Source organism: Nothobranchius furzeri, chromosome 3 (genome assembly GCF_043380555.1).
Source record: "Nothobranchius furzeri strain GRZ-AD chromosome 3, NfurGRZ-RIMD1, whole genome shotgun sequence".
NCBI classification, from domain to species: domain Eukaryota; kingdom Metazoa; phylum Chordata; class Actinopteri; order Cyprinodontiformes; family Nothobranchiidae; genus Nothobranchius; species Nothobranchius furzeri.
Genome location: NC_091743.1, coordinates 52,809,809 through 52,834,336, shown reverse-complemented (window position 1 = coordinate 52,834,336; position 24,528 = coordinate 52,809,809). Strand labels below are relative to the sequence as shown.

At 40.2% G+C, this 24,528-nt stretch overlaps 3 protein-coding genes across 4 annotated transcripts in view; 1 reads left to right on the top strand and 2 right to left on the bottom strand.

Annotated features, from left to right (window-relative positions):
* LOC107385549 (arf-GAP with coiled-coil, ANK repeat and PH domain-containing protein 3) overlaps window positions 1-2,586 on the bottom strand; it is a 76,660-nt gene extending 74,074 nt beyond the window's left edge. The window contains exon 1 of the mRNA XM_015959508.3: window positions 2,403-2,586. Coding sequence (XP_015814994.1) covers window positions 2,403-2,449 — 47 coding nt within the window. The 5' untranslated portion in view covers window positions 2,450-2,586. The remainder of the gene's footprint in view (window positions 1-2,402) is intronic.
* Window positions 2,587-4,492: 1,906 nt separating this feature from the next.
* On the top strand, window positions 4,493-15,985 carry pusl1 (pseudouridine synthase like 1). 2 transcript variants are annotated; one of them, XM_015959511.3, is made up of 8 exons: window positions 4,493-4,610; window positions 5,111-5,163; window positions 5,810-5,997; window positions 11,122-11,271; window positions 13,091-13,261; window positions 14,193-14,247; window positions 14,366-14,528; window positions 15,641-15,985. In XM_015959511.3, the coding sequence occupies exons 1-8, from the start codon at window positions 4,592-4,594 to the stop codon at window positions 15,688-15,690; spliced, it is 849 nt and encodes a 282-aa protein (XP_015814997.3). In that variant the 5' UTR covers window positions 4,493-4,591; the 3' UTR covers window positions 15,691-15,985. The 2 variants fall into 2 exon arrangements, with proteins under 2 accessions (XP_015814997.3, XP_015814996.1); XM_015959510.3 differs by having other exon boundaries at window positions 4,531-5,012; window positions 5,103-5,163.
* ddx19b (DEAD-box helicase 19b) lies at window positions 15,770-24,105 on the bottom strand. Its single transcript, XM_015959509.3, has 12 exons — window positions 23,704-24,105; window positions 23,383-23,422; window positions 23,205-23,294; window positions 22,957-23,092; window positions 19,948-20,040; window positions 19,702-19,804; window positions 19,467-19,581; window positions 19,207-19,384; window positions 18,649-18,886; window positions 18,250-18,412; window positions 17,710-17,901; window positions 15,770-17,604 (listed from the first exon to the last, which is right to left on the bottom strand). The coding sequence occupies exons 1-12, from the start codon at window positions 23,758-23,760 to the stop codon at window positions 17,543-17,545; spliced, it is 1,467 nt and encodes a 488-aa protein (XP_015814995.1). The 5' UTR covers window positions 23,761-24,105; the 3' UTR covers window positions 15,770-17,542.
* Window positions 24,106-24,528: the final 423 nt, after the last annotated feature.

The following is a 24,528-nucleotide window of genomic DNA, read 5'->3' as shown; positions in this document are numbered from 1 at the left end:
ACACCCTGGATCGTAGATATGTTGTACTTCTATTAGAATGAAAAGTAATGAAGTGTGTTTCGATCACGCCAGTCACTTACTTTGAGATTTATCAGCTTGTAAAAGTTTGTAAATAGCATGACTACAAATCAGACATTGGTACTAGAGGCCGACCGATATATTCCATTTTTTCTATATCGGCTGAAAATATTTTTAAAAGCTGAATAAAACCAGGCACCTGTGTGGACAACTACTATATATATATATATATATATACACACATACATACATACATACAGAAAGAGAGAGAGAGAGAGAGAGAGAGAGAGAGAGAGAGAGAGAGAGAGAGAGAGAGAGAGAGAGAGAGAGAGAGAGAGAGAGAGAGAGAGAGAGAGAGAGAGAGAGAGAGAGAGAGATCAGCCTTAATAATCACTTTTAGATATCGGCCATCTGCAACAAAAATCTTTAAAAATCGGTATCGGCCTTAAAAAAAATAACATCGGTCTAGCTCTAATCAGTACATCACACATATGACATCACAACAGAATCTCCTCTCCCCTAGCTGCTTGTTACGAAATGACCAGATTTATGGTGGTTCTGTCCTCCTGAAGGAAGGACTGGAAGTTCGCTGAACTTACAGCCATTTTACCTCTTCTTTTCTTCGTGTCTGGTTCGATGACGCCACTTTGGTGATGCACGTTTGTAGTCCTGGATGTATTTTAACCCCGTTCGAAAAGTGTGTTCTTGGTATCAAAATGCGTATAAGTGAAATCCACGGCACATAACAAACGGGATTAGAAATTTGCATTTTTAGCTCCATTGACTTGCATTTCTTTTTTCATTCTTCTGGGGACCCATGGTCCAGAAGTAGATAACTTAGGCTCCCTATAGTGGTCTATGAAGTCTCTGCTCAGTGTCACAGCTGTCCTTTTGGATAATGATTTCATATTTCAGTATCTTTTGTTATGCTGCATCACTGGAATCTGGTATATGCTTTTTTGAAACTACTGTTTTTTACATGATCAGATGTCCCCTTTGATCTAATATTTCTATTATCCCTCTGTATTTCTAATCGTGTAGTTGGCAGATGCAAAGAGAACCAAAATAATAGATCTACAACTCTCCAGGGGGAAACGGTGTGATCAAAACCAGGATTAGACTTCACCAAAATGTCAAAATATACGAGCAATATACTAATAGAAAGCCTAATTAATGTAATTTCAGGATGTCAGTTACAATTGCATGTGTCCTTCTCCATAACCAACTGAAACAGAAAATCTTGCTTCCTTTTGGCTTTGTGGAAATGTTCAAATTACCCTCATTTCATAAAGATTGGAAGATTCAGCAGGAGAGAAACAGGGAAGTGTCTGAGTCTGTGCCGCTTCTCCTTCACTTCCCGACCTTTTGTCCAAGGCATCTATCACCATCAACGAGAGATTCAAGCAGCAGAGCAGATTTCATGTCTGTCTTCCTGACTAGTCAGCAGATGTCCACAAATACTCAAGCATACGAAGAGATGGGGAAACAACTATGAAAGATCACAAAAGCATAAAGCAAATAGAAAGCAGCTGCCATGGGAAAACAGAAGAGAAGAAAACACTTACAAACCTGTGAGATATGATATAATCTTTTGCAGTAAAACTGACATAACTGAGGATGAAAATGGGATCCCTGACCAACTTTTTTTTCTCTTTAGAATCTCCTCTACTATTTTCCCGCCAGCTTCTGCAGCAGAAGACTGGCACATGGACCGAGTAAGGTCATTCAGCAGGCAAACAAGAGCAGCTAAATAGCTAAATCCAAAACAAGAGATGCATTCCTGCTCCTTCACCTGCCGCCTGCGCACCAACCTGCAGCCGAAGCATCTCCCCTCCACACAGTTTGTGACTGCATCCTTTACTATGAATAGAACAAGACTGCACCCTCACCATGCTGCAACATAGGAGTATCTGCTCATTCACACACTATGAATCTATATGACACTTAATGACGACACATATAGAAAATACATTTACATGCAGGCAAAATGGTTCCTCTCTGAACATGGCATTGAGCCTTTGACATATACCTAAAACATATTAAGAACCCATCACACAGGAATTAGCTATTGATAGACTCATAAATATGCATCACAGTCTAAAGAAAAAAGCACTCATGAGATTTTAATTTGTTTTTAATTTAATATTTGTGCACAAACTGCATGAGAATGACACATGCACAGACTAACGCCATCTTTTTCCTGCACATGTGTGAATCAGACATAAATTATGACATCTTTTTTTATTTTCCCTACTGATGCCACAACAAAATCGTCAAGAGCCTGGCGATTTGCCGTCAAGGTTTTTATGGGGGGGAAATCCTACAAAAGAAGGTGTGCCATTTTTTGCGCACCGCTGTGATGATGATGAAAAGAGAAGCCTTACCTGAATCTGGGTGAATCCTTTATACATTCTTCAAAGTCTACCGTCATTGTTGTGTTTTGTTCATGTACTCCCACTTTAGTCTCCTAACGGCATTGCCCGCGGCGGGGTGTCGTTTGAACCGTGAGGATGGTGACTGGTATCCTTTGACGCGCAGCAGCCTGTCGCCCCTCTCCCGGTGGCACCTTGACACAAAATGCGCGGCAGGCGGAATACTACTACACAGCTGCCGAGAGAGGCGAGAGGCGTCGCTGCAGCGCGGAGACTCACACCGACAGGGAGATAGCCCAGAAAACACACCCTTCCCTAACGGAAGCGCGCTATGACTCATGGGAAGTAGATGGAATTACCGTAGATATGTATGTTTATGGTAATTACGATAACAAAGGTTTACTAGACAAAAATAAATCAATATTGACTGTATTATCAAAGGGAAAATAATTAAGAGCATGTTTTATACATGATTATTTTTCAATTGATGAAAGGGTAATAAAAAAAGGGACTTCACTCAAGGCCAAAGTAACCAAACTTTGACAATAAATACATATGATACACACTACTAATGATTGAGATTGCAAGTGTAATTTTTAAGGGGTGTGATTTAATATGTGAAAAAAAAAGTACTTGGATTTAAAATCGAACAAATACCTACTGGTTCAGGGTTCCTGCAGGGAATTCTGCTGTTGTGTCCTTGGTCAAGGCACTTCACTGTTCTTGTCTGCTGGTGGTGGTTGGAGAGGCCGGTGGCACCTGCTAAGGGTGGTCTCGCCTCCGTCATTGTGCCTCAGCACAGCTTTGGCTAATGTACGTGTGCATGAATGTGTGTGAATGGATGTGTAAAGCACTTTGGAGTCCTCTGACTCAGAAATCAGGTAAGTATTCAGGAAAAACAAAGGCACAAAAACGTTACTCGATGAACAAAGCATCCAAGCCAACTACAGAAACTATGTTTTTAAAATTTGCTTCAACAAAGAAAACATTTTATGCATTCATGTTGGATCACTTGTGTTTACTTTTAGGTGTTTCATCTCTCACATTTATAGTATCTGCTTTTAATGGCTGGAAAGAAGGGTTTGTGGCTGACATGTAGGGCAAACGGAGTTATCATATAATAAACATTTTCTCCTCTTGCCTAGAAGTCCATTTTAGACCATTTGGGTAAGAGCTGGTGCCAGTTTTCAATATCTCGGGCTCACTTTCCTGGATTTATGCGTTTCAGATTTCACAATAGTTATTTTAGGCTTAGACTATTTTTTGTTTGTTTTGGGATATCTGGAACAAAAACACCAAGTACTCACGAAAGAGAAAAGTAACCTAATTTCCTCCAGGAAGACTGATGGTTGGGGCTAGGGGCCAATGTATCAGGACGATATTTACTTGCCCGCATCAGCCAATATGACTCATTAGTAAAGCTGATTTAAAGTCAGGAATATCAATGAGCAGCCCCGTGCTGCAGAATTTAATTTATGTTTATTTTTACTTTCCTGAATAATATCTGTAAGATAAATGCTCTTAAAAAATTCTCAAAAATGTGCTTTTTACATACCACTTTTAATATTTCTTAAATGGTCAGTTGATTGATTTGTTTGATTAACTGCAGTTAGATGTTTGATTTTAACACTGAGCACAGATATTTAACAGTTGGTTAAATTCAGAGTTAAAGACTGATTAAGCTTCAGAAATGTTGTGTGTCAACTGTAATAAGTGATAATTTAGCATGCAAAAAGGTTGAAAACATCTATACATCGGCCATGACAGTTGGCCCAAAAAAATCAGTTACACATGTCGGCCATTAGCTGACTATGACCTCTATCGGCATCAGTATCAGCAAAAGAAAAACCAAAATCAATCGACCTCTAGTTGAGATATTAAAACTTTTATTGTAGATTGGATAAATGCTCTTATTTTCATATATTTTCAATACACGTCTAGTCTGTCTTCCCAATAAATGTTAGTTTTTGCAAATTCATACGTTGTTCTTTTTTAATCTCTAATACATGTTTTTACTAATAAGTATGCTCATTTACATATGTTAATTTAATTCTAAGTTGGAAGAGGGACTCGTTCTCTGTTTATATGCTACAACGGCTTGCCTTAACGATTTTCTGCGCAAATGATGACGCAAATATTAATCGACCGAGCGGATTTTTTTAGCCGTTTGGAGGATGGTTTAGAGGGCAGAGGCGTCTATTATGATAAATGTTTATACTTGTATCCTGTTTGAATGTTGAAAAAAGATTTTAAAGTTTTAAAGGTGCAGCGGCGTGTTATTTCAAACAGGGCTTACGTCTGTAGTTTACTTGTGTGACTGTGACATGCTTATTAGCATTCATTATAAACGGAAAATGAAACGTTTCGGTCACTAATTTGATTCATTGTTCTTGAGAGCAAATGCACTACACCAAACGTTTTTGATTAAAATCTTCAGAAAAGCTGTAAGTTCCTTCTTTACTTCCGGACTACAAACACACTGACCACGTTGCGACGGGTCCACGCTGGACGTTCAGCAACTGTGAGAACTTTTATTTTAACCTTTAATAACAAATTCATGATCGCTATGCTCAACCGGGCACGCTACCTCATCTTTTTCCAGTATATCGGAACAAAATACAGGTTTGTCACACAGCAGGATGCGGATTTATGTTCGATTTATAGATCAATTATTTATTTATATATTCATTTAAAGTCATTTAACCTTAACAGTGGTGCAGTTAAAGTTCCTATACAGCAAGTGGATAAGAAAGGAGTTCAGGATCACTTGGAGGTGAGTAAATAATGCTGTTTATGTTCATTTTTCATGAAACAATGTGGTTTACTGTAGCATGAAATAATAATATGCTGTCTCATTTTCATTCGGATCAACACTTTTAGCAGAAAGATATTGCTATGCTTGTGTTTGATTTGTGCTGTGTCAAAGGACGAAACCATCCGAATCACTCTGACTTTGTTATCCCTGATTTTAATTCATCCATGGAATAAAAGCCAACTTATTTCGGAGACATTAAAATCTGGTTATGATCAAATATAATTCTGTTTAAACACTAATTATTGTTCTGATTAAGGAATTATTTACTGTTATAGATATAAAAAACATTAGAAGACTAATTTAAAAAAGAGAACAGTCATTAAACCACTATTGTTTAAGAGGGGAGTGTGCTATTTCTAATATTTGTTTAAATACATCTGAGCAAATAAATAATACTTTATTTAGCGTAATAATTCTAGGTAGCTTATATCCAGAATCACCCATGAAGTAAAATGTATTTATAGATAGCCCATAGAACAACTACCATCTCCTAGGCTTTGCCTTGATTTGTGCTACTGTGTTGAAATGCTGAGCCTTGGAGTAAGAGGCTCTCAGGATTTATGCAACTCTACATTAACCTGCTTTATATCTCTTTCTTGTGCAGGAAGCCATTCAGAAGCTAAGGCCCCTCAATCCTGTCTCTCTGTTGGTGTCCAGCAGGACGGACACTGGCGTGCATGCCCTCTCTAACTCTGCTCACTTTGACCTCCAGCGCAGCAACAACAAACCTCCGTTTACTGAAGACGTTCTTGTCCAGGCTCTGAATTTTCACCTCGGGACAGAACAAATCAGGTGAGTGAGATTTGATCTGACCAAGGCGGTTTGAGTTCTTCACCTTTAATGGTAAACACCAGAGGAGTATATTTTCACTTAGATCTGCCATATTATTGTGTTGTGGAATAAAATAATGTTTTAACATTGATCCCATTGTTTTTTTCTTAATTTGAATTCAACAGATTAATATTTGTAAGTTTTATTTAAAAAAGACTCGTACTGTGTTTGGAATAATACAACACATGTTGTCTCTTGTTATTCGTCAGTCATGATATGAAATCAAACTGAGCAGCTCAGCCTATCCTGGGGAGTAAATATGATTCCTGGTGATGATATTTTGCCTAATTTCTCTAGTAGATTAGGCTTTTTGAATCGTTTTCACTGGAATAGTCACATCCTTACGACTCGCATAGGGACTGAGCTCCAAGTGTCCAAGTCACCTGGGTGGGAGTCTGCAACCTTTACAATCCAAAGAGCCGTGTTTCGCCTCAGTCCACCCAAAATAAACAGTTTGGAGCTTCAACTGTTACAGGATCTGTTGAGGAAAGACTGTTTATAATTAATGAGAAATTGCTCTTTTTTTCTCAGAATTCTTAGAAACATTTTGCTTCTGTTTCTATGTTCTTTTTTTAATTAGATGAATAAATAAAGAGAGAATGCAATGCCGATTGTAGTTTGCTGGCGCTGTAATTTCCAGATCTGCTCGGGGTCCTGTGATGATGTCAGCAAACTACGGCAATACCACTTGGCCAAAATATTGCTTCTGTTTTTCAATTCTAGTCTTTCACATAGATTTTGGAAAGAGTTTAGCAGGTTTGTTATTACATTTGTGTTTCTTACAGACTAAATGTTACGTGGTAACGTAAGTTCTGTAAGTCGTACGTTCAGCCAATCATCTGGTATGACGTCATCAACAGGCGCAGGACCCCGAGCCGGCCAGAAGGAACATGGCGTCTAGTATGGCGTCCCTCAAAGACGCTAGTCCCACGCCTATGTACTTTAGACCCAATTTTTATGGTATGAAGCCGCCAATATTTTTCAAGGACTGCACATCATTTTATTAATGTTCAACAACGGTTCAATAGATATTTCCAGAGATTAATGGAAAATTCCACACATTGTCTCTTTAAAGGGGAAGTAGGCAGTTGTGGCTTGCTTTTAGCACCTCCTAGTGTTTGTTTGTAGAACCAAAACGTATCTCCTCGCAGTGCATTCAGCTTTTTAACACCTTAATCTAACAACTGAAATGTCTCCCCAGCCTTCATTAGCATCTACAGGTGTGATTCATCACTAAATTAAACAAATCAACTGTGTTCATGATCTAAAACATGCAGGAAACGTGCTGGAGGCAGACTGCTGCGCCAGGTATGTCAGCTCTAGTTCTAAGTCCCAACAGAGCGGCCCGCTGGAATATTCTGGCCTTTCATTAACCCTGTAAAGGGTCATTTCAGCACATAGTGGCTCAAGAAAATGATTTTAAAAATATGAAAAATTTGTTAAGTATCCCTTTAAATACACAATTTCTTTTTAAATCAATTTTAGCCAAAGATCCATTTAAGAGCCATTGCTGAAAGTCCAAAGAGCCACTTGTGGCTCCAGAACCTCACTTTGCAGACCTCTGCACAGGAATGTAGGACATTAGTGTCCTACATTCCTGTGTCTGGTTGTTGACGGGTCGGAACACGCAATGAGCCAAAGCAATGTAAGAAGACCATCTTTGGTAGCAGTTTGTCTAAAAAATAATGTCAGACTTGAAATTTATCTTCAGTCCTACAAAATTTTCTGATCACTTTGCTTTCTCTAAAGAGTATAAGTTTAGTCTCAGTGTGGTTCAGACTAAAACGATGTTTTTTAAAAACCATATTCGCGTGATAAAATCTTGTGATTAAATAGTCAGATGCTTTAAGCTAAAGCCTCCTCGCTGCTTGTGACTGGATAGACAGTAATAATGTGTGTTCGTATAGTCAGCAGTTTCTTCTGACAAGATGAGAAACAAAGAGGCAGCTTAGATAGACAGAGGTGGAGACACTAACGGGTAAAGTGATTCTGAGTGGAAGAGGGATGGTTGGATGCTCTTGAGGTAAAGACAGATGGTTTGAAACGGTGTGAGAAAAGGAAGCAGAGAAGTGAGATGGGAGGAAAAGGAGGCTCTCAGCAGCGCTAATCCTGAAACCTGTAGAGAGAAGGTTGGTAGGGATTATCCCAGCTGTGCTGTTAGATCTATAGCATCCATTAACACACACACACACACACACACACACACACACACACACACACACACACACACACACACACACACACACACACACACACTTTCATTTAGCTTAATGGAACCGTACACTCTTAACCTGCTCTAGTTGAAGGAGACATATGATGAAACATCATTCTAATGTCTAACGGCTGCAGCACTGTCGCCTCACAGCAAGAAGGTTGCAGGTTTGAGTTCCAGCTCCAGCCTTTCTGCATGGAGTAAGCATGTTGTCCCCATGAATTTGTGGGTTTTCTGCAGGTACACCGGCACCTACATGTACAGTTGAGTCACTTTGGATATAAGTGTCTGGAAAAATAAACAAATATAATGTCTTGATCACTGATCTTTAAACATCCAACCAACATATCCAGCTCTGTTTACACACCTACATATGTCTAGATATGACATTATAAACAGATTCAATCTGAAATCTCTGTGTTACTGGAGCTGGTAACGAAAAAAAATCTGTTTTGGACACTGCAGCAGTTACAATCTGGCTGAAAGCTCTGGTCTGCTGCCTCCAGAGATAAAGAGTCAAGGCAGAGCATTAACACAGACTGCACACTGTAAAAAATATCTGCTCTGTTCACACTATACTAGTTCTGCTCCTTTGCTATCCAGCCTTGTTTAGGCTGAAATCAGGAGGACGTGGCACTAAACAAAGGCCCTTTTACCCCAAATGTTTGTGGCCACGCTTCGTTCACCACCTATAAAAATTTGATGTGGGTGTGTGGTTTGGAGGCTGGGCAAAAGCTGTCGCTTCTTGTCAGAGGAGCTGCAGAAGACAGGCGCAAGGGTTTCCTCTGCCACGTGTCACACTTAATCCCCTCCCCTGGAAACGTAACCTAGTTTCTCTTATTGTGGAGACACACACACACACTTGTAGACAGAAATGCACATGCATTTTCTTTGATTTTCATAAATGTTGCTACTCATCTCTGAATTTGTTTATTTGCACTTGGCTGCAGACATAAATAAATGTGGACAAAGACTAAATGCTGCAGCTTTTTGTCCTTTTAGTCCTCACGTGGAAGCATTTAGGATTCCCCACTTGTCACTAGCATGGTTGCTAGCAACATTTTAGGCTCACAATGGTTTTGCTCAATTATGATTTATATTAATAAACACAAAAAAAGATGGGATCATTTTGCGACAAACATTTGCTGTTGTAATTTTAAAGGTGTGGTTTACTTTTTTATTCAATGCATTTGCTCTGTTCTCTGGTGTAAATCAATGCCTTATGGGTTAGTTAAAACAAAAAGCTGATGCTTCTGATCAGAGATGCAGAAGTTTGCTGGTGCAGAGATGGGCTGAAAACGGCAGGATTGCTCATTGTTGTTAATGATGCGCACACGCCTTGCTTCTGATTGGCTAACAGCCATGTTGCAAAGTCACTATCATCGATACACTCTACTCTCTCTCTCCTCGCTGCAAATTTTTTTAAAAGGCTTCCTGTGGGTGGGCACAAGCCTAGATGTGCGATGCCATGAATGCTAATTCACTGTAGGGCAGGACGATGTAGAAAAAAGTGTATTGATTTTAAAAAAATCATATCGATCGATATCAATAATTATTAAAAACTATATAAAAAATGTAGAACATATATTTTAGCATATGAGTGCAGCCCTGGCCGTTTTATGTAATTACTTTATAATAAAAGAAGTTGGTTGTGTTATCAGACTTGGTTTTTATTGATTCTCTGCTAATTTTGCAAACCATCGTTGTTTGTTTTTGTCAGACTTGTAAGAATGAAAAAATTGCCACTGCTGAAGTACTGTAACCTTTTTTGGGACAATTTTTTCCACCTCTCATTGCTACAACATCTTGTTCAGGTCACACTGCTGTTCGTTTAGGTTTGTGAGGGTAGGGCTTGGTGATGAGGCGTGCTTGGGTCTGCGTTTTTGATTGGTTGGATGTAAGGAATGACTCTAGTATGAAGCTACCCAATAGGCTATAATGAAAAAAGGAAACTTTTTATTAAAGTTTTTATTGATCCCTTTTTTTCATTGAATCACATGTCTATCGATCAATATATAATTGTTATTGAATAACTGTCCAGCCCTAATTCACAGTGTGACATGGATATGTGAGGATTTTCAGAGTTTTCTATTTTCTATCAGAAGCTAATGCAGGAGGTAGGTATAGGAGGCTGTATTCATGTTCAGCCTGCATGAAACTCAGAGTGACCGATTATAATCTGAAATAATCATAAAAAAATGTTTTTCCAGTCAACCACACATTTCACTTTTTATTTTTGAGATAAAATAGGTCATTTTGACATCAAATTGGAATAAACTTACATTTACATACCTCTGGAAACTAGAAATTTAGAAACAGCAGTTCTTTGTTACCTTTGACTTTTATTTAATTGCACACATGATCCCAGGGTGTGTACTTTCTTGTCTTATTGATGAACTCATGAAACGTGGAGGTAAAAAGATCATTTAAAAACTTTTTATTCACAATTTTTTAATCAGTCTGGCATATTTGATGAGTCGGCACCAAATGCACACCGTCATGTTGGAAAAAACCAGTAAACTGTCTAGTTCTGCTGTAAAAATCAAATCATTTTCTAAAAGCATCGGAGCCATTACATCTCTTCCTGTCTCCATCGCTGGCTGTCCACAGACTCACAGGAAGAGTCTGGTGATGATATCCTGCTGGAATTGCATCAGAGAGCCTCGGCCGGTGAGCCTGCTGTGCTGCTAACTGCGTTATCATAACCACTCAGCTTTTCAGGGCTCTTGGCAAGGGCTGGACTCAAGTCTGAAAACACCATTTTCTCTGTTCGACAGTCCGATCATCTACTGCGTTTTCAGCAATGCAATGTTTGTGAATCCGATTGTAGGTTGAATTACTATCATATTTGTCCTCCTTTGCTCTTTCCTCAGAGTCACCCATGCCCACCGTGTTCCCCAGGACTTTCACGCCCGTTTCTGCGCCCGGTCTCGGACCTACGTCTACAGAGTGGCACTGGGCATCAGCCACCACACTCCACTTCCTCTCACAGAGGAGAATCTGTGCTGGGGCCTTCGCAGCACGTAGGTGTTTGTCCACAGAGCCCACTTGAGTCTAAATGCATGAATAATCCACGTGTGAGAGAGCTCCATGTGAGCCGATGTCTCCAAAACAAACATGAAAGATGGACAGAGTGTAGAAAGAGATTGAGGGCTTTGAAGCTCGGGCAGCGTTCTCTCAGCTGTGATAGGAGGGAGGGAGCGTGACGAAATGCATTTGAGAGAATGTATGTTTGAAGCGTTTTCTCATCTATGCTACACTTTTTTCCCCAGGAAAAAGTAGGGCAAGATAAGCCGCAGGCTTATACACATGCTGAACAACACCCACGCATTTTAGCCATTTTTATTTTTTCTCTTCTCCATTATGTCCTCAGTCTCTTTTCGTTCTCCCTTTCCCTGATTTCTCTCTCTCTCTCTCCCTCCCCGACGTCTCTCTGTTTCATCTCGTCTTTTCACCCCTGAGTGTCCCTGCCTCCCATCCCAGCGTCTCTCCGCTCTGTCTTTGATCTGCTGCTCACACACTCGTCATCACAACTGCTTACCCACTGCAAAAAATATCAGTCACATTATTTTGCTGTTTTCACTTACACCAACACTACTCCGTGTGTGTGTGCGTGTGCGTGTGTCTTATGAGCTACTGGGCGGATGTAGAATGGTATTCTCAGAAAGTCTTCCTTGCTTGTCCGTCTCCAACAGATTTTACAAAATTCTTTAAAAATTAGGAGTCAAAATTACAGATATTTAGGTAAAGTTAGGTGGGGCTGGAGGTCAGAGCGTATGATCTTGTGATGTAAGGCGGGATTATTTGAATTCCATCAGTGAATGCTACGCCTCTAATGCTCGGGTTCGCTTGATTTTTTTCCCCCTAAAATAAATCTGCTGTGGTCTCTATTAAGAATAAATGTCGGATGAGTTGTTTTCTGTGGAAAAGAAGCTCTGGCGCTCCAGTTTGAGGGGCTTAAGTTAGTTGGCGATGGGTAAGTGGAAAACGACAGGATTTGAAGTCCTACTCATACGTGATTGGCCGACTGTAACAACGCAACTCTTCCTTTGCCTAAGTTCGTTCTTTTTTTGGGGGTTAAAAAAATGCAGCATTGATTATTTTTCTCTATAAATAATCCCGTTCAGGTCATACCAAAGACTTTAAAAATGGGACCCAATGTCTCCCTGCTTGACACTCACCATAGTATTTAGGGGTTAAACCACCAAATAGCTCCCGAGCATAGCCACTGCTGGAGCTCACCATTTCCCACAGGGAAGAGTCAAATGCAGAGATGAATTTCACCGGTGTGTGATGACTAACGGGACTTTAAATCCTCAACTGAAGCTACTGTCTCCTCTAGCTGACTTGTACTTCCTGGAACAAGCGCAACTGAGCATTTTCCCCCCAGAGTATGACTTACAAGGCATTCATTCCTACTAGAAATCACAGCAAATGTATGACTAAAACAAGTGAACTACATCTACAACACTACCCGTCTTCACCGTGTTCAGGTTTCACAGACATGAACGGATGTAGATTTTTACTTTATTCCTATCCGCCGCTCTTGTTGAAGAATTTAAAGGAGCACATTAAGAATTTAATTGGTCAGTCAGTCACTTAGCGCTGTGCTTCTCTTCCTGTCAGCTCATATTTGAGCAGTGACAGGGGCATGAAGCTGTATAGGACCCGAGCCATGCTCTGCTCTCTCACGTGGCCCTGCCCCTCTCAATGTTAATATTATATAAGTTCACTCAGAAATGACGAGCCACTCTCAGGTCATGTTGCAGCGTCACAGCGAGGCGGACTGCTGCTGTTCACATGTTTGCTGCTTTCAAAAAGAAGTTTTCCTTTTTTCCCCAGAGAGCTGGATATGGAGGCCATGCGTGAGGCAGCTGCCCTGCTGGCTGGGACTCACGATTTCAGCAGCTTCAGAGCAGTAAATTCTGACATACTGTTTAAAAACCCTGTGAAGACAATGGATGTGGTCTCCATTCAGCCAGGAGGCTCGTTTGCACAGCCCTACTTTCATAGGTAGGTTTAGGCCACTTGGGGGCGCTGCATCAAACACTGGTGCATTCAACTCTGAGTTGGCACCAGTTAGCACAGAATGTCCTTATTATCCCATGTTAGTGGTTTACAAAAGAAAATAATGAATTATAATCATTTTATTTTCTCAAATACTTTAAATCTAGTTGTCTATTGGATTAGAATTTGTCAGTTCTAGGCAGTACCTTGTACGTCAAGTTTTCATATAAAATAAAGATTAGATCAATAAAACAGGTGAATAGTAAAGGAAAAGATTCTGATGCAAAAAAAAACTTTTATTCTGCAGCAATAGAACAAAAACAACTTTCCTATTAGATTATACATAATCCTGCTGTGCCTAATCTGCAGCAGTGCATTCAGGTCAGGTCAGGATGTGATTTAGGTACAAATCAGTGGACCAGAAGGGACCGGGCCTCTTGCTGACATCAACATGGCGCCCAACATCTTCCCCAGGAAGGAGGAATGAAGTCTAAAGGGATTTTTTTGTTTTTCGTATAAAGAAACGTGCAGAGGTGACCGCTTTCATTAAAGGGACAATGTGTAGCTTTTATCATTAATCTCTGGAAATATCCATCAAAATGTTGTTAAAATGAATGAAATGATGCCCACCATAAAAATCAGGTCTAAAAAACACACACATATACATATATATGGTGTATATATATATATATATATATATATATATATATATATATATATATATATATATATATATATATATATATACCATATATATACCATATATATACCATATATATATATACATATATATATATATATATATTCAGGGGTGTCAGGGGTTTTACATAATTACAATGTTATCCTATTATTGTTGCATTTCAAGAGCTGCAAATGTGCTTCAAAAACTGACTATTTATAGTATGTAATACTAGAGTAACGGTATTTACTTTTTCAGAGAGATACCATTCTGGGAGCTGACCTTTAGAAGCCAATCATTTCTTTATAAGCAGGTTTGTTACATTTCTGATATAATAATAATGTGTAGTATCACCCTCTGCTGGGAATGACCGGATCACAAACAAGCGCCATTCCACAAATGAAACCATTAAATGTGGTTCTTGGCTCCAGGTCCGTAGGATGACAGGAGCCCTGGTGGCTGTGGGCCAGGGGCGGCTTTCACTGTCCCAACTCAAAGACCTAATGGAGGCTCGGGACTCTCTGGCGTACCCTAAGGGTCTGGCTGCTCCAGCTTATGGCCTCTTCCTCACTAGAGTAGGCTACAAAGAGTTGGGTAGGTAATTTATCTTGATCTACCTTTTTTGTCACTTTCAGAATAGTTTTTTTTTATTTATAAAAACCTGATGCCTGTTGTCACATCATTACAAACTATTAACTTCGCAAAGTCAACATTTTATTACCAAATTGTTGTTTTTTACTGCAGAGATGCAATTTCTTAAGTATGACATTTGTCTCAAATAAATATCTAATTTAAACCTTTTCAGTTTTTGCAACTTAATATAAAATATGTAAAACTCCTAATATTAACCTTTAGAGTTGATTACAGCTCACATTTGCTGTGCCACAGTTTCAGTTATCTTCTGCAGTGTCACAAAATTAATTTCCATCCAGTGTTGCGTTAATTTTTCACCAAGATGTTGGTGATGGTAGTCTGACCGCTGTGCAAAGCCTTCTCCGGCACATCCCACAGATTCTCAGTGGGGTTAAGGTCCAGAGGTGACAATGTCTCAGATCATTAAACCAGGTGGAGACCATTTTTAAGGTAGTTTGTTTAAATCTTACGTGTCGTCGCTGACCATTAAAATGATATATTCAGAAATGCTCAGTCTAGAATCTGATGCAGCAGCAGCTCACAGTTGGTTGGTTGAATAATTGAGCATTATAATAGACTGGGTTAGTTCAGGTCTCACCACTTTGTACCGACTCTTCTGGTGTGTTGTTGACCAGTAAAGAAACCGGAGGTAAAATGTCAAAGAACTGATGTCTTCAGGGATCCTGTAGAGACCTCAGGCAGTTCCTGAATTTGCTTGACCTTGGAGGTGTCAGGCAGCTCTGCATGAAAAGCCCCCAGTGTAGAAGCCACATGTCACTCAGTCAGCACTGAACTAGTGCCAAACGTTCTGGGCAGAAGTTCACCTCACATTCATATAAAGACATAGGAATCATTTGAAATGAGACTATTTTCTACTTGCATTTGGCTAAAATGCATTTTGTAAAGATGCTAAAAATGTTTGTGTTCCAGCTGTGAAGTCATTCCTGTATGTTCTAAATTTCACCTTTAGTCAGCAAAGTTAACCAATACTTTCGTTTTAATCATCTTTGGCCATGTTGTTGTAATTCACAGCAGAAATGTTCTGATCTCACCCTTTGTGTCCCTTTCTCTAGATCTCAACTGTTCTGAACAGCTGGACTTCAGGCAAAAAGCAGAGGACTGACTTCAATAAACTTTATACGTAATTTTGTTTTTCTAAAGAATTAAAACTTACACAAAAAAAGCAAACGGCCACACAAACATCTATGTGTTCATTTATTTCAACATATTAAGAATGCATGTGTCCATGAACACAGCTCAGCTGGACAACCTCACGCTGTGAACCGACCCTCCTGACAGAAACATTAACCTGGCAGACGAGGTGTGTGCTAAGAGGGGACAGGTGTTGTTCTATAGCCTAAGCTGCTGAGTCCACGTCTCTCACGCAGAGGCATCACATTATGGATCAACAAAGTGGACACACACACATCCATTCTGTATACATCAGTGTCCTAATAAAACTGCATACACCGCTTCCCCCTCCAAAGTCTTCTGTATGTTCAGGTCACTTCCTTTCATTTGGCTGCATCTGTTCAGTGAGTTGTTTCAGGTGGAGGTCCAGAAACAGTCCAGTAAAACCAGAGAAACCAGTAGCTGTGCTGCTGGGAGACGCGAGGTGTGTTGCAGGTTTGCACTGACCACTTCCCAAATCTCCAGTGTCCTGATCAAAATGTCTGACGTAACCTTTTTCCCCAGTCCCCCAAACTGGTTTAGGCGCCTTTATTCTAAAGTACTGCATCTGTCAGAATCGAACCTCATGAGGAATGTTTTTTTTCCCTTCACTTCTTGGAAGTGGCAAAAATCAGTAATTCAGACACATTTTTCTGCAACGTAACATTTTTAAATATGTACACAAGTACATGTAATCTATTCATGCGACCACAGTGAGTCTGATTAGCATGAGTCTGATTAGCATAGGTCCTCAGGTCAATTCAGCATTTGGTATCAAACAGGTAATTCACACAACCTAAAGGCGCCCATGTTTCATTATGTCATCAGAATTTCAAGTGTTAGTCAGAATATTAAGCCCAATCTCTCAGAATGTTCATATCAAAATCATATGTATACATAATGCACTTGAGGAAGGCATTTTAGTAACTCACAATCCATTTAAAAGAACGTCTGGGTGAAGAATGGAGTTGGAGAAGTTTTATGGGACAAACGTCAGACCGAGCGGCTCATACTTAGTTAAAATGAGATTTTGAGTCTGAAAGAACAAAAGGAGGCTTGTTGCTGATAGTGGCCATGTTGGATTTTAGATGATATAGATGTGTGTGATGTGAGGTTGTCAGATGAAGGAAACGTGTAACCATGACTTGGGAGTTGGCATCATCTAGGCAGTCTTTTTTTTTTCTTTTGGCATGTGACTACTCACCCTGACGCTAAAGACGAGGTTATTTTTGGAGTACTTAATTTATATTAAGTGAATACAGGTTGATATTAGATAATAGCTATCACAGGCTGATAAGTTTGCATAGACCCTTAAACGCTAACATCACCATCTTGGAAACTATTTTTACCTACGACTCAGAGCAACATACCTAACTTTCACTCTTTGTACCCGTGTTTGGAAAAAAGCCCAATATAGGCTATGTTACATTCAGTTTTACTTAATTAAACCCATTGTGGCACTAGTTATTTTCCCCTGTAAGAAGTTTTTGAGAATTTGTCACAACTACAGCCAGCAATGAAAATAGTTTTAAAAAATACTCAAGTATTCAAATAAATATCTTTGCTTCTACGAGCAACACTATCTCACGTAGAAACGTACAAAGAGTGAAACCGGGTATGTTCCAGAGATTTAAAAGAAAAGCGTGTCTGAGAGGAGACATGTCCACATGTAAACATACACTGTGTGTGAATTTGTGGTTTTGCTCTTTTCCCTGACAGCAAAAAAACCCATAAAACATTTTAGAAGCGTAGAGTCCGTGGAGAACGAGGGGAGGGGGGCCAGCTTCCTCTGACAGGCGTCTCCTTTAGCCGGCAATTTTCTCTATTTCATCCAGATCATCTGTGTCTAGTCTTTCAATCTTCTTACCTGTAGAGAAAGAGCCCAGGTGTATCACAACCACGTGTGTTTACCCTAAAGAAGGAATGACTGCAGCTCATGAAATCCAACGTCTACAAAGCTGGTCAGACTCACTGAAATGCTCTTGGATCCTGTTGAGGATGTTCATGCTCATCTTGCTGTCCACCATGTTGATGGCCAGTCCTCTTTTCCCAAACCGGCCTGTACGTCCAATCCTGTGCAGGTATGTCTCGTTGTCAGGGTTACCATCTTTGTCAACAGGCAGGTCAAAATTGATCACCACAGAAACTTGCTCCACATCGATACCTGAATATAAAACAACGTTATGCAACTAATCCAGAACGTCACATTTTTGTTTGAATTTTTTATTCCTAATTAGCTCCTATTAACCTAGCCTTTCTATTGCCATTTAAAAAATGGAATTTAAACAAGTTAAAATACATTTACGTAAAGTGTACATACTGCAAAAGTAAACCATAATCATTTAGAATAAACTACATGTGTGTGGTTATACAAGTGTCTGCTTTAACGCCCCCTGCAGGTGCTTTTTCCTACTTTCTTCTTATTTTGATGCCAAGTTCTTTTGAGCGGCAACCGTGTCCGGGTGTGAACCCCACATTTCCAAAGACTAAAGACAGGTTTTAACTAGATTACCCCGAGCACAAACGTTTGTAGTGACCAGGACTTTCTCCTTTCCGTCTCTGAAGCGTTCGATGACAGCAGCCCTCTGCTCCACCTGCATCTCTCCACTGAGCAGAGCGACCTGGTGACCTTCTCTGGACAGCTCCCCCGCGAGCCAGCCTGCAGTTTTCCTTGTCTGAATTACAAAGAAAAAGTGTGTTGTTATCAACAAAAGCCTTAAAATAACCTTGGTAGGAGTGGGATATGTACTAGTATTAAACCACCCTGAAAACAAGAGTTTTCCTGTGTTAAAAAGAAGCAGAAAATTCTGATAAAACACTGAAAGACACACAAACAAAAATGTTTATATATGCATAATGAAATGATTGTTTTAACACAAGTAATGATGGAAATTAACGTAAATGAGCTTACATGACAGAAGATCATGGCCTGGGCGATGGTGATGGCACCGTAGATGTTGCACAGAGCCTGGAACTTCTCCTCCTTGCAGTTACACAACACATAGTACTGTTTGATGGTGTCTAGCGTCTCTTCCTCTCTCTTCAGCTTGATGATGTTTGGATCAGGCACAATGCGCTGGGCAAAGTTCCAAACACTCTCTTCAAACGTAGCCGAGAACAGCAACATCTGGCAGTTTTTGGGCAGCATCCTGGGTGGTGAAGATGTGGAGAATACACTCAACAATCAGAAGTGGTACCTAGGCAACATATCTGGATGTTAAAACTTATTTAAGACCCCAAATAGTAATATTTTCCCAATGTCTGTACAAAACTAATCCGCAAGCTCAGTTAAAATCCCTTCTTTATCGGTACTTTTTTAAATGTTTTATTTTTTATTTTTTGTGAATTAAAGAGAAAGCTTCAAATGTGCTTGCACCTATATTTGCATAACGGCGCATTTCATAAAACAAACCAACAGTAAAACATGGTGGTAGTAGTGTGATGGTCAGAGTTAGAGTTACCACATTACCTCTGGATTCTAATACTCTGATCCTGGTGACCCTGTGTGGCGATCATCACGTCGGCCTCGTCCAGCACAAACACTCGGATTTTCTTTGGGTCTATAAATTTGAATTTACCGCACCAGTCCAACATGGTACCAGGAGTGCCGATGACGATCTGCTCCTGCAGTTTCGTGCCCCGCTGCACTGCAACACACCAGAAGAAATTCTCAGGGTCAGATGAATTAACACATTTGTTTGCGACTGCAATGATGTTTATGAGTCCTACACTTCTGTCCTCTAATGGCGTAGACAAGTTTGACTTCGGGATAATATTTGCCCATCTGCTCGATCACTTTACCAGTCTGAAGGGCTAGTTCGTAGGTTGGTGACACACACAGGCACTGATGGAGAGAAATAAAATGTGTTTTAGGTTGTGCTTTGGCCTGATTATGTGGGTCACATTTATGCATGAAGTGTAAAGATTTATATTTCTTCTAGAAAAGCAGAGTGTCATTACCAACCTGAGGAAAATGGTTGTTGGGGTCAACATGACTGAGCATGGCCAGGACAAAGGCAGCTGTTTTTCCTGTTCCTGACTGTGACTGGGCGATCAGATTCTGTGGACTTCAGGACATTTTCAAGTGTTAGAATACAAACACTCCAGGTAGAACAGGTTCTGATTCAGGCCACCAGAAACACCTTTGCAGAACATCAAGATCTGAGTGTTATTGTAGGAACAGGGAACAAAAATGTAAAGTAAAACTCACGGCTCAGCCAGCATCATGGGTAAGGCCGTTTCCTGGATCTTTGACGGCCTATTGAATCCCATGGCATAGACACCCTGTAGCAGCTGTGGCTTGCTGCAGAGGGAACAACAAGATCAGCTCAAAATGTTAGGACTCGACAACTGTTTCTATTCTGATGCAACCTGGTTTGTGTGAGATCTTTTTACAAACCTTCTGTACAGATATAGATTTACAGACATGAACAACTGTTGGTAACCTCCAGTCAATGAAAGAAAACCCCACAGTAGTCACAGAAATAACTTGATTCAGACAAAAGTAATAAATAAAAATTCCATTAAATGTAACCAATGAAAGTCACACTTTGTTTTTTAACCGTGCTCCAACAGAATTATCAAAAAAATAAACTCATGGAACCCTAACTCTCTGTAAGGCTGGTTAATGTTGTTGCACAACCAGTAAATTTTATATCAAAGTAAATATTCAACCAATGAATGTCCAGCGTTTACAGACAGGCCGTGTTTTTGCTAACTTTCTATTTCTCCGTTTGACTCCAAGTGGTTATCACATTTTCTTATATGTCCGGGCGATTATGTGCTGACGTACAGACCATGATGGGAAGTTCTTTCCTAGAAAGTCCCAGAGGAGCCTCTACACCCCTGAACAAAGGTGTGATGCATCATCTTCTGATCCCAGCTTCCATTTGAATGACAGTGCAAGCTCTATGAGCACATCTCCTCCTCAGAGCAGCAAGGAGTAGCTTACTAGAACCAGACTCACACCAACATCCCATTTTACCTCAAGACCTCCTGATCTTTTAACAGATAAACCTGTTGCACCATCCTCGCTCCGCTTTCCACGTGTTTCTCATCATCTCTGGAAGCTACCTCCCACAACAAGATGTTATACATCTTTTTTTTTCAGGCTAGATTAACCTGAGAAATCTGCTGTCAGACTGACTGATACAAATGGTCCAGGCTAACATTAAGCCTTGCAGGTGTAGCAAAGGTGACTTATTTTTAATCATCATCTAATCTTCATTACAACCTTCAAGTTTAAACATTATTTATGTTTTTGTTTTCTAGCTTATTGCTACACGTGTGTTCCTGCCGTGACCATGGAGCTAGATGACATCATGACATCACGAAGGAGGCTACTGATTCTGACCCTGCGACACTTGGAGGTGACGTACGAGTTGATCAAACCCCCATAATTCTGCAGCAAATATGAAGCCAAATAGGATGCGGCACAAATTGCAGTTCCACCCTCATCCACTAGGGTCTGGCAGCAGAAGTGTGCAAATCCTCATGGACTCCCATGTTAACAATGCTCAGAGATAAACATGTTTACAGCCTGGTTTAAAACACCATTTTAGGTTTAATAGATCTAGTTTACATTAGTGACAGCTCTGAGGGGGGTGAATGATTTTGGAATTCTTCTGTTCAAGTTGAATTTAAAGCTTAAAAGTACAGAAAACTTGTTATTTCATTCATAAAAATTGCTGGGGTAATGTTCTGCCCCAAACTTTGCAGTTTTAAAATTTTGGGGGGATGTTTGTGTTTCAGTGAGACTATTTACAGACAGGTTCTGTTTTACCTGTTTGTATGGGGAGAGAAGCCAACCTCCCTGTGTAACCAAGTAACAAGTACAGGGGGCTGCATTGACCAAAATGACACCAGAAACTACCACATATCTTTCCCTAATCACTACTTTGAGTGAATACTGAGAGATTCCAGCCAGAATCACCTTCATAGCTTTATTATCTCAGTGCTCCATGGATCACACGAGCGTAATCTGCATAGTGGATGAAATTATGTCATAAAATTAGCATATCATCATATATACATTCTCAGACAATATCTATTTACTATATTATCAAGAATATTATGATAAAGCCCCCCCCTTAGTTGCTTCAACTATATTTTAAATCAAAGTTCCTGTGTGACTCTTTACTGGTGTTTTGTAGATAATTTATGAGGAAGAATATCAAGATGACATTGTACATAGGATGTGTATATTGTAGAGATACAAGTTTTAGCCCATATCGCTCAGCCCTACTTTACATTGATGACTTCTCTGAGAGACTGTCTTTTGATACTCTTTACAATTTTCTCGGAAAGAAAAGGCTCAACATCTTGTCTATTTTGATATAATCTTTTGCTCCTGAAATGATTCTAACTTCTCAGATGTGTAACAAAAGAATTAATCATCTTTTCATAGAAATTAGTGAGTCTGTCAAAATGGGCTATGTTGAAACTAGCTGGTTTTAGTACTACAGATAAACTAATGAGAATCAGCTCCTCTAAATCTGAGACCACGGTCTTGAGTCGGGTAGAAGCCTTCTCTGGGTCAGGGATGAGGTTCTGCCTCAAGTGGAGGAATTTAAGTATCTCAAGGTCTTGTTCATGAGTGAGGGAAAGATGGAGCGTGAGATCGATAAACGGATTGGCGCAGCATCTGCAGTGATGTGGGCGTTGTACCGGTCTGTTGTGGTGAAGACAGAGCTGAGTCAGAAGGTGAAGCTCTCAATTTACTGATTGATCTACGTCCCCACCCTCACCTATGGTCACAAGCTTTGAGCAGCGACCAAAAGAATGAAATCACAGATACATGCGGCCAAAATGATTTTTCTTTGCAGGGTGGCAGGGGTCTCCCTTAGAGCTAGCTCTGTCATCTGGGAGGGGCTCGGAGTAGACCCGTTGCTCCTTCACATGGAGAGGAGCCAGTTGAGGTGGCACTGGCATCTAGCTAGGATGTCTCCTGAACAACTCCCTAGTGAGGTTTCCCGGGCACGTCCAACCAGGAGAAGACCTAAAGAAAGACCCACGACACGCTGGAGGAACTACATCTCCCGGCTGGCCAGGGAGCACCTTGGGGTTCCACGGGAGGAGCTGGCCCAGGTGGCCGGGGAGAGTTAAGTTTGAGCCTCCCTGCTTAGTCAACTGTCCCTGCGACTCGACCCCGGCTGGATAAGCGGCTGAAAATGGATGGATGGATAAACTAATGCACTTACAGAATGAAATAGTCACTTACAGTCGTAATTCTTCAAAAGACTTCACAGAGTAAAGGGGAGAGTTTGGGTCCTTCTGAAGAACTTCGACTTGATTTGTTGTATTAACAAGATTATTCCGGATCAGCTTGTTCAACAGTGACTGTGCTGCTTTGTCATCTGGGGGAAAAAAAAACATTGTGGCACAAACAATAAAAACCGGTTAGTCAGACAGCACAGTCATAACAAACCGCCCCTATTTTAAGTGAGGGTAAAATCTTGCACTTCGTACCTTTATCATCTTCATCTGTAGGTTTGCAGTCTCCTTCGGGTTCTGGTTTTGCAGCAACGCTGCTCGAGTCTGTAGCGTTTAAGACCGTCCCTGCAAAAAGCGACAGTATTAATAAGGTCAGTGTCGCGTTGTTTGCTGAAAGTTTAAAATTTAGCTAATTTTAAATAAGTAAACTCACCATTTTCCTCTGGTTTGTCTTTTATGCGAAGACTACTGATCTGTGAGGCGGAACGTGGCAAACTTTAATTTCAGTAAATTCGCCCGTTAGCCTGCTAAACGCTACATTTCCAGCTTAAGCTAACTTGGCTCTAGCGTGAGGCGTTTTCTTTATTAGTTTATCAAAACTACACGAAAATAAACTATCATAAAATATTCCATTGACTGGCAGTGAGTGTATTAAAGTGTTAAAAATGAAACACCAACAATACGTTTTAATTTAGACGAGGCCAGAGCTATCAACGGGTTAGCTGCCAGACTCGTTGCGTCAGTTCAGACTCACCGATTCAGCTGCGGCCTCTTGTTCGTCCACTGCCTGTGCCCAGGAGTCTGTAGCCATTATGGGGTAGATTACTGGAATGTTGTTATTGCCGATAAACTAGGGATAAATAAACCAGATAGGCTAGCTCTAAATGGCCACACTGTAACGTGAAAGTAACTATTTTCCACAATGGCGTGCCAAATCAGGAAAACTGTGCAACGGCAAAAGCAACCGGGTGTCATCTGAAAGCCAGCCACAACAGTTCCTAGTTAAGAGCACGCTATTCATCTCTAAATTACTTATAGATTAAAAATGAATGAATAAAAACCAAAGCCAATTGGAGAATTTTTCAGAAACATATCCTTAAAAGCTTAATGCAAAATCAAATGCCTCGAGTCTGGCAGTTTTGTTTTATTACACGAATCTACTGTTTAATCTATAGAGGGCGCCAAAACCCTCTGCACAGACAAGGATCTATCATCACTTCAGCATAGAAAACTGTAAAAACACATACATTTACACTCACACTGCAGTTGTTTATTTATATCCTGATCAAGGGCAGGGGTGTGTACAAGATTAGTAAACTAGATCTGGATAACGGTTAACGACCAATTTCTTAATCTACCAGATTAAAGTATGTTGGAGATTCTTTCATGATCCTTGAAAATGTATCAACTCTGATCCTAACAGCTTTTTTCAATTCTTATTAAAAGTCTTAAGAGGTTTTTTTTAATAATATGTGAAACAATATCAAGAAGCAAGAAAGACAGTCCAGCTGACTTCAGTTCAGCATTTAGAAATAACCTCAAAGAAACCTACATCACTGTCAAAATCCTGCTTTGTCAG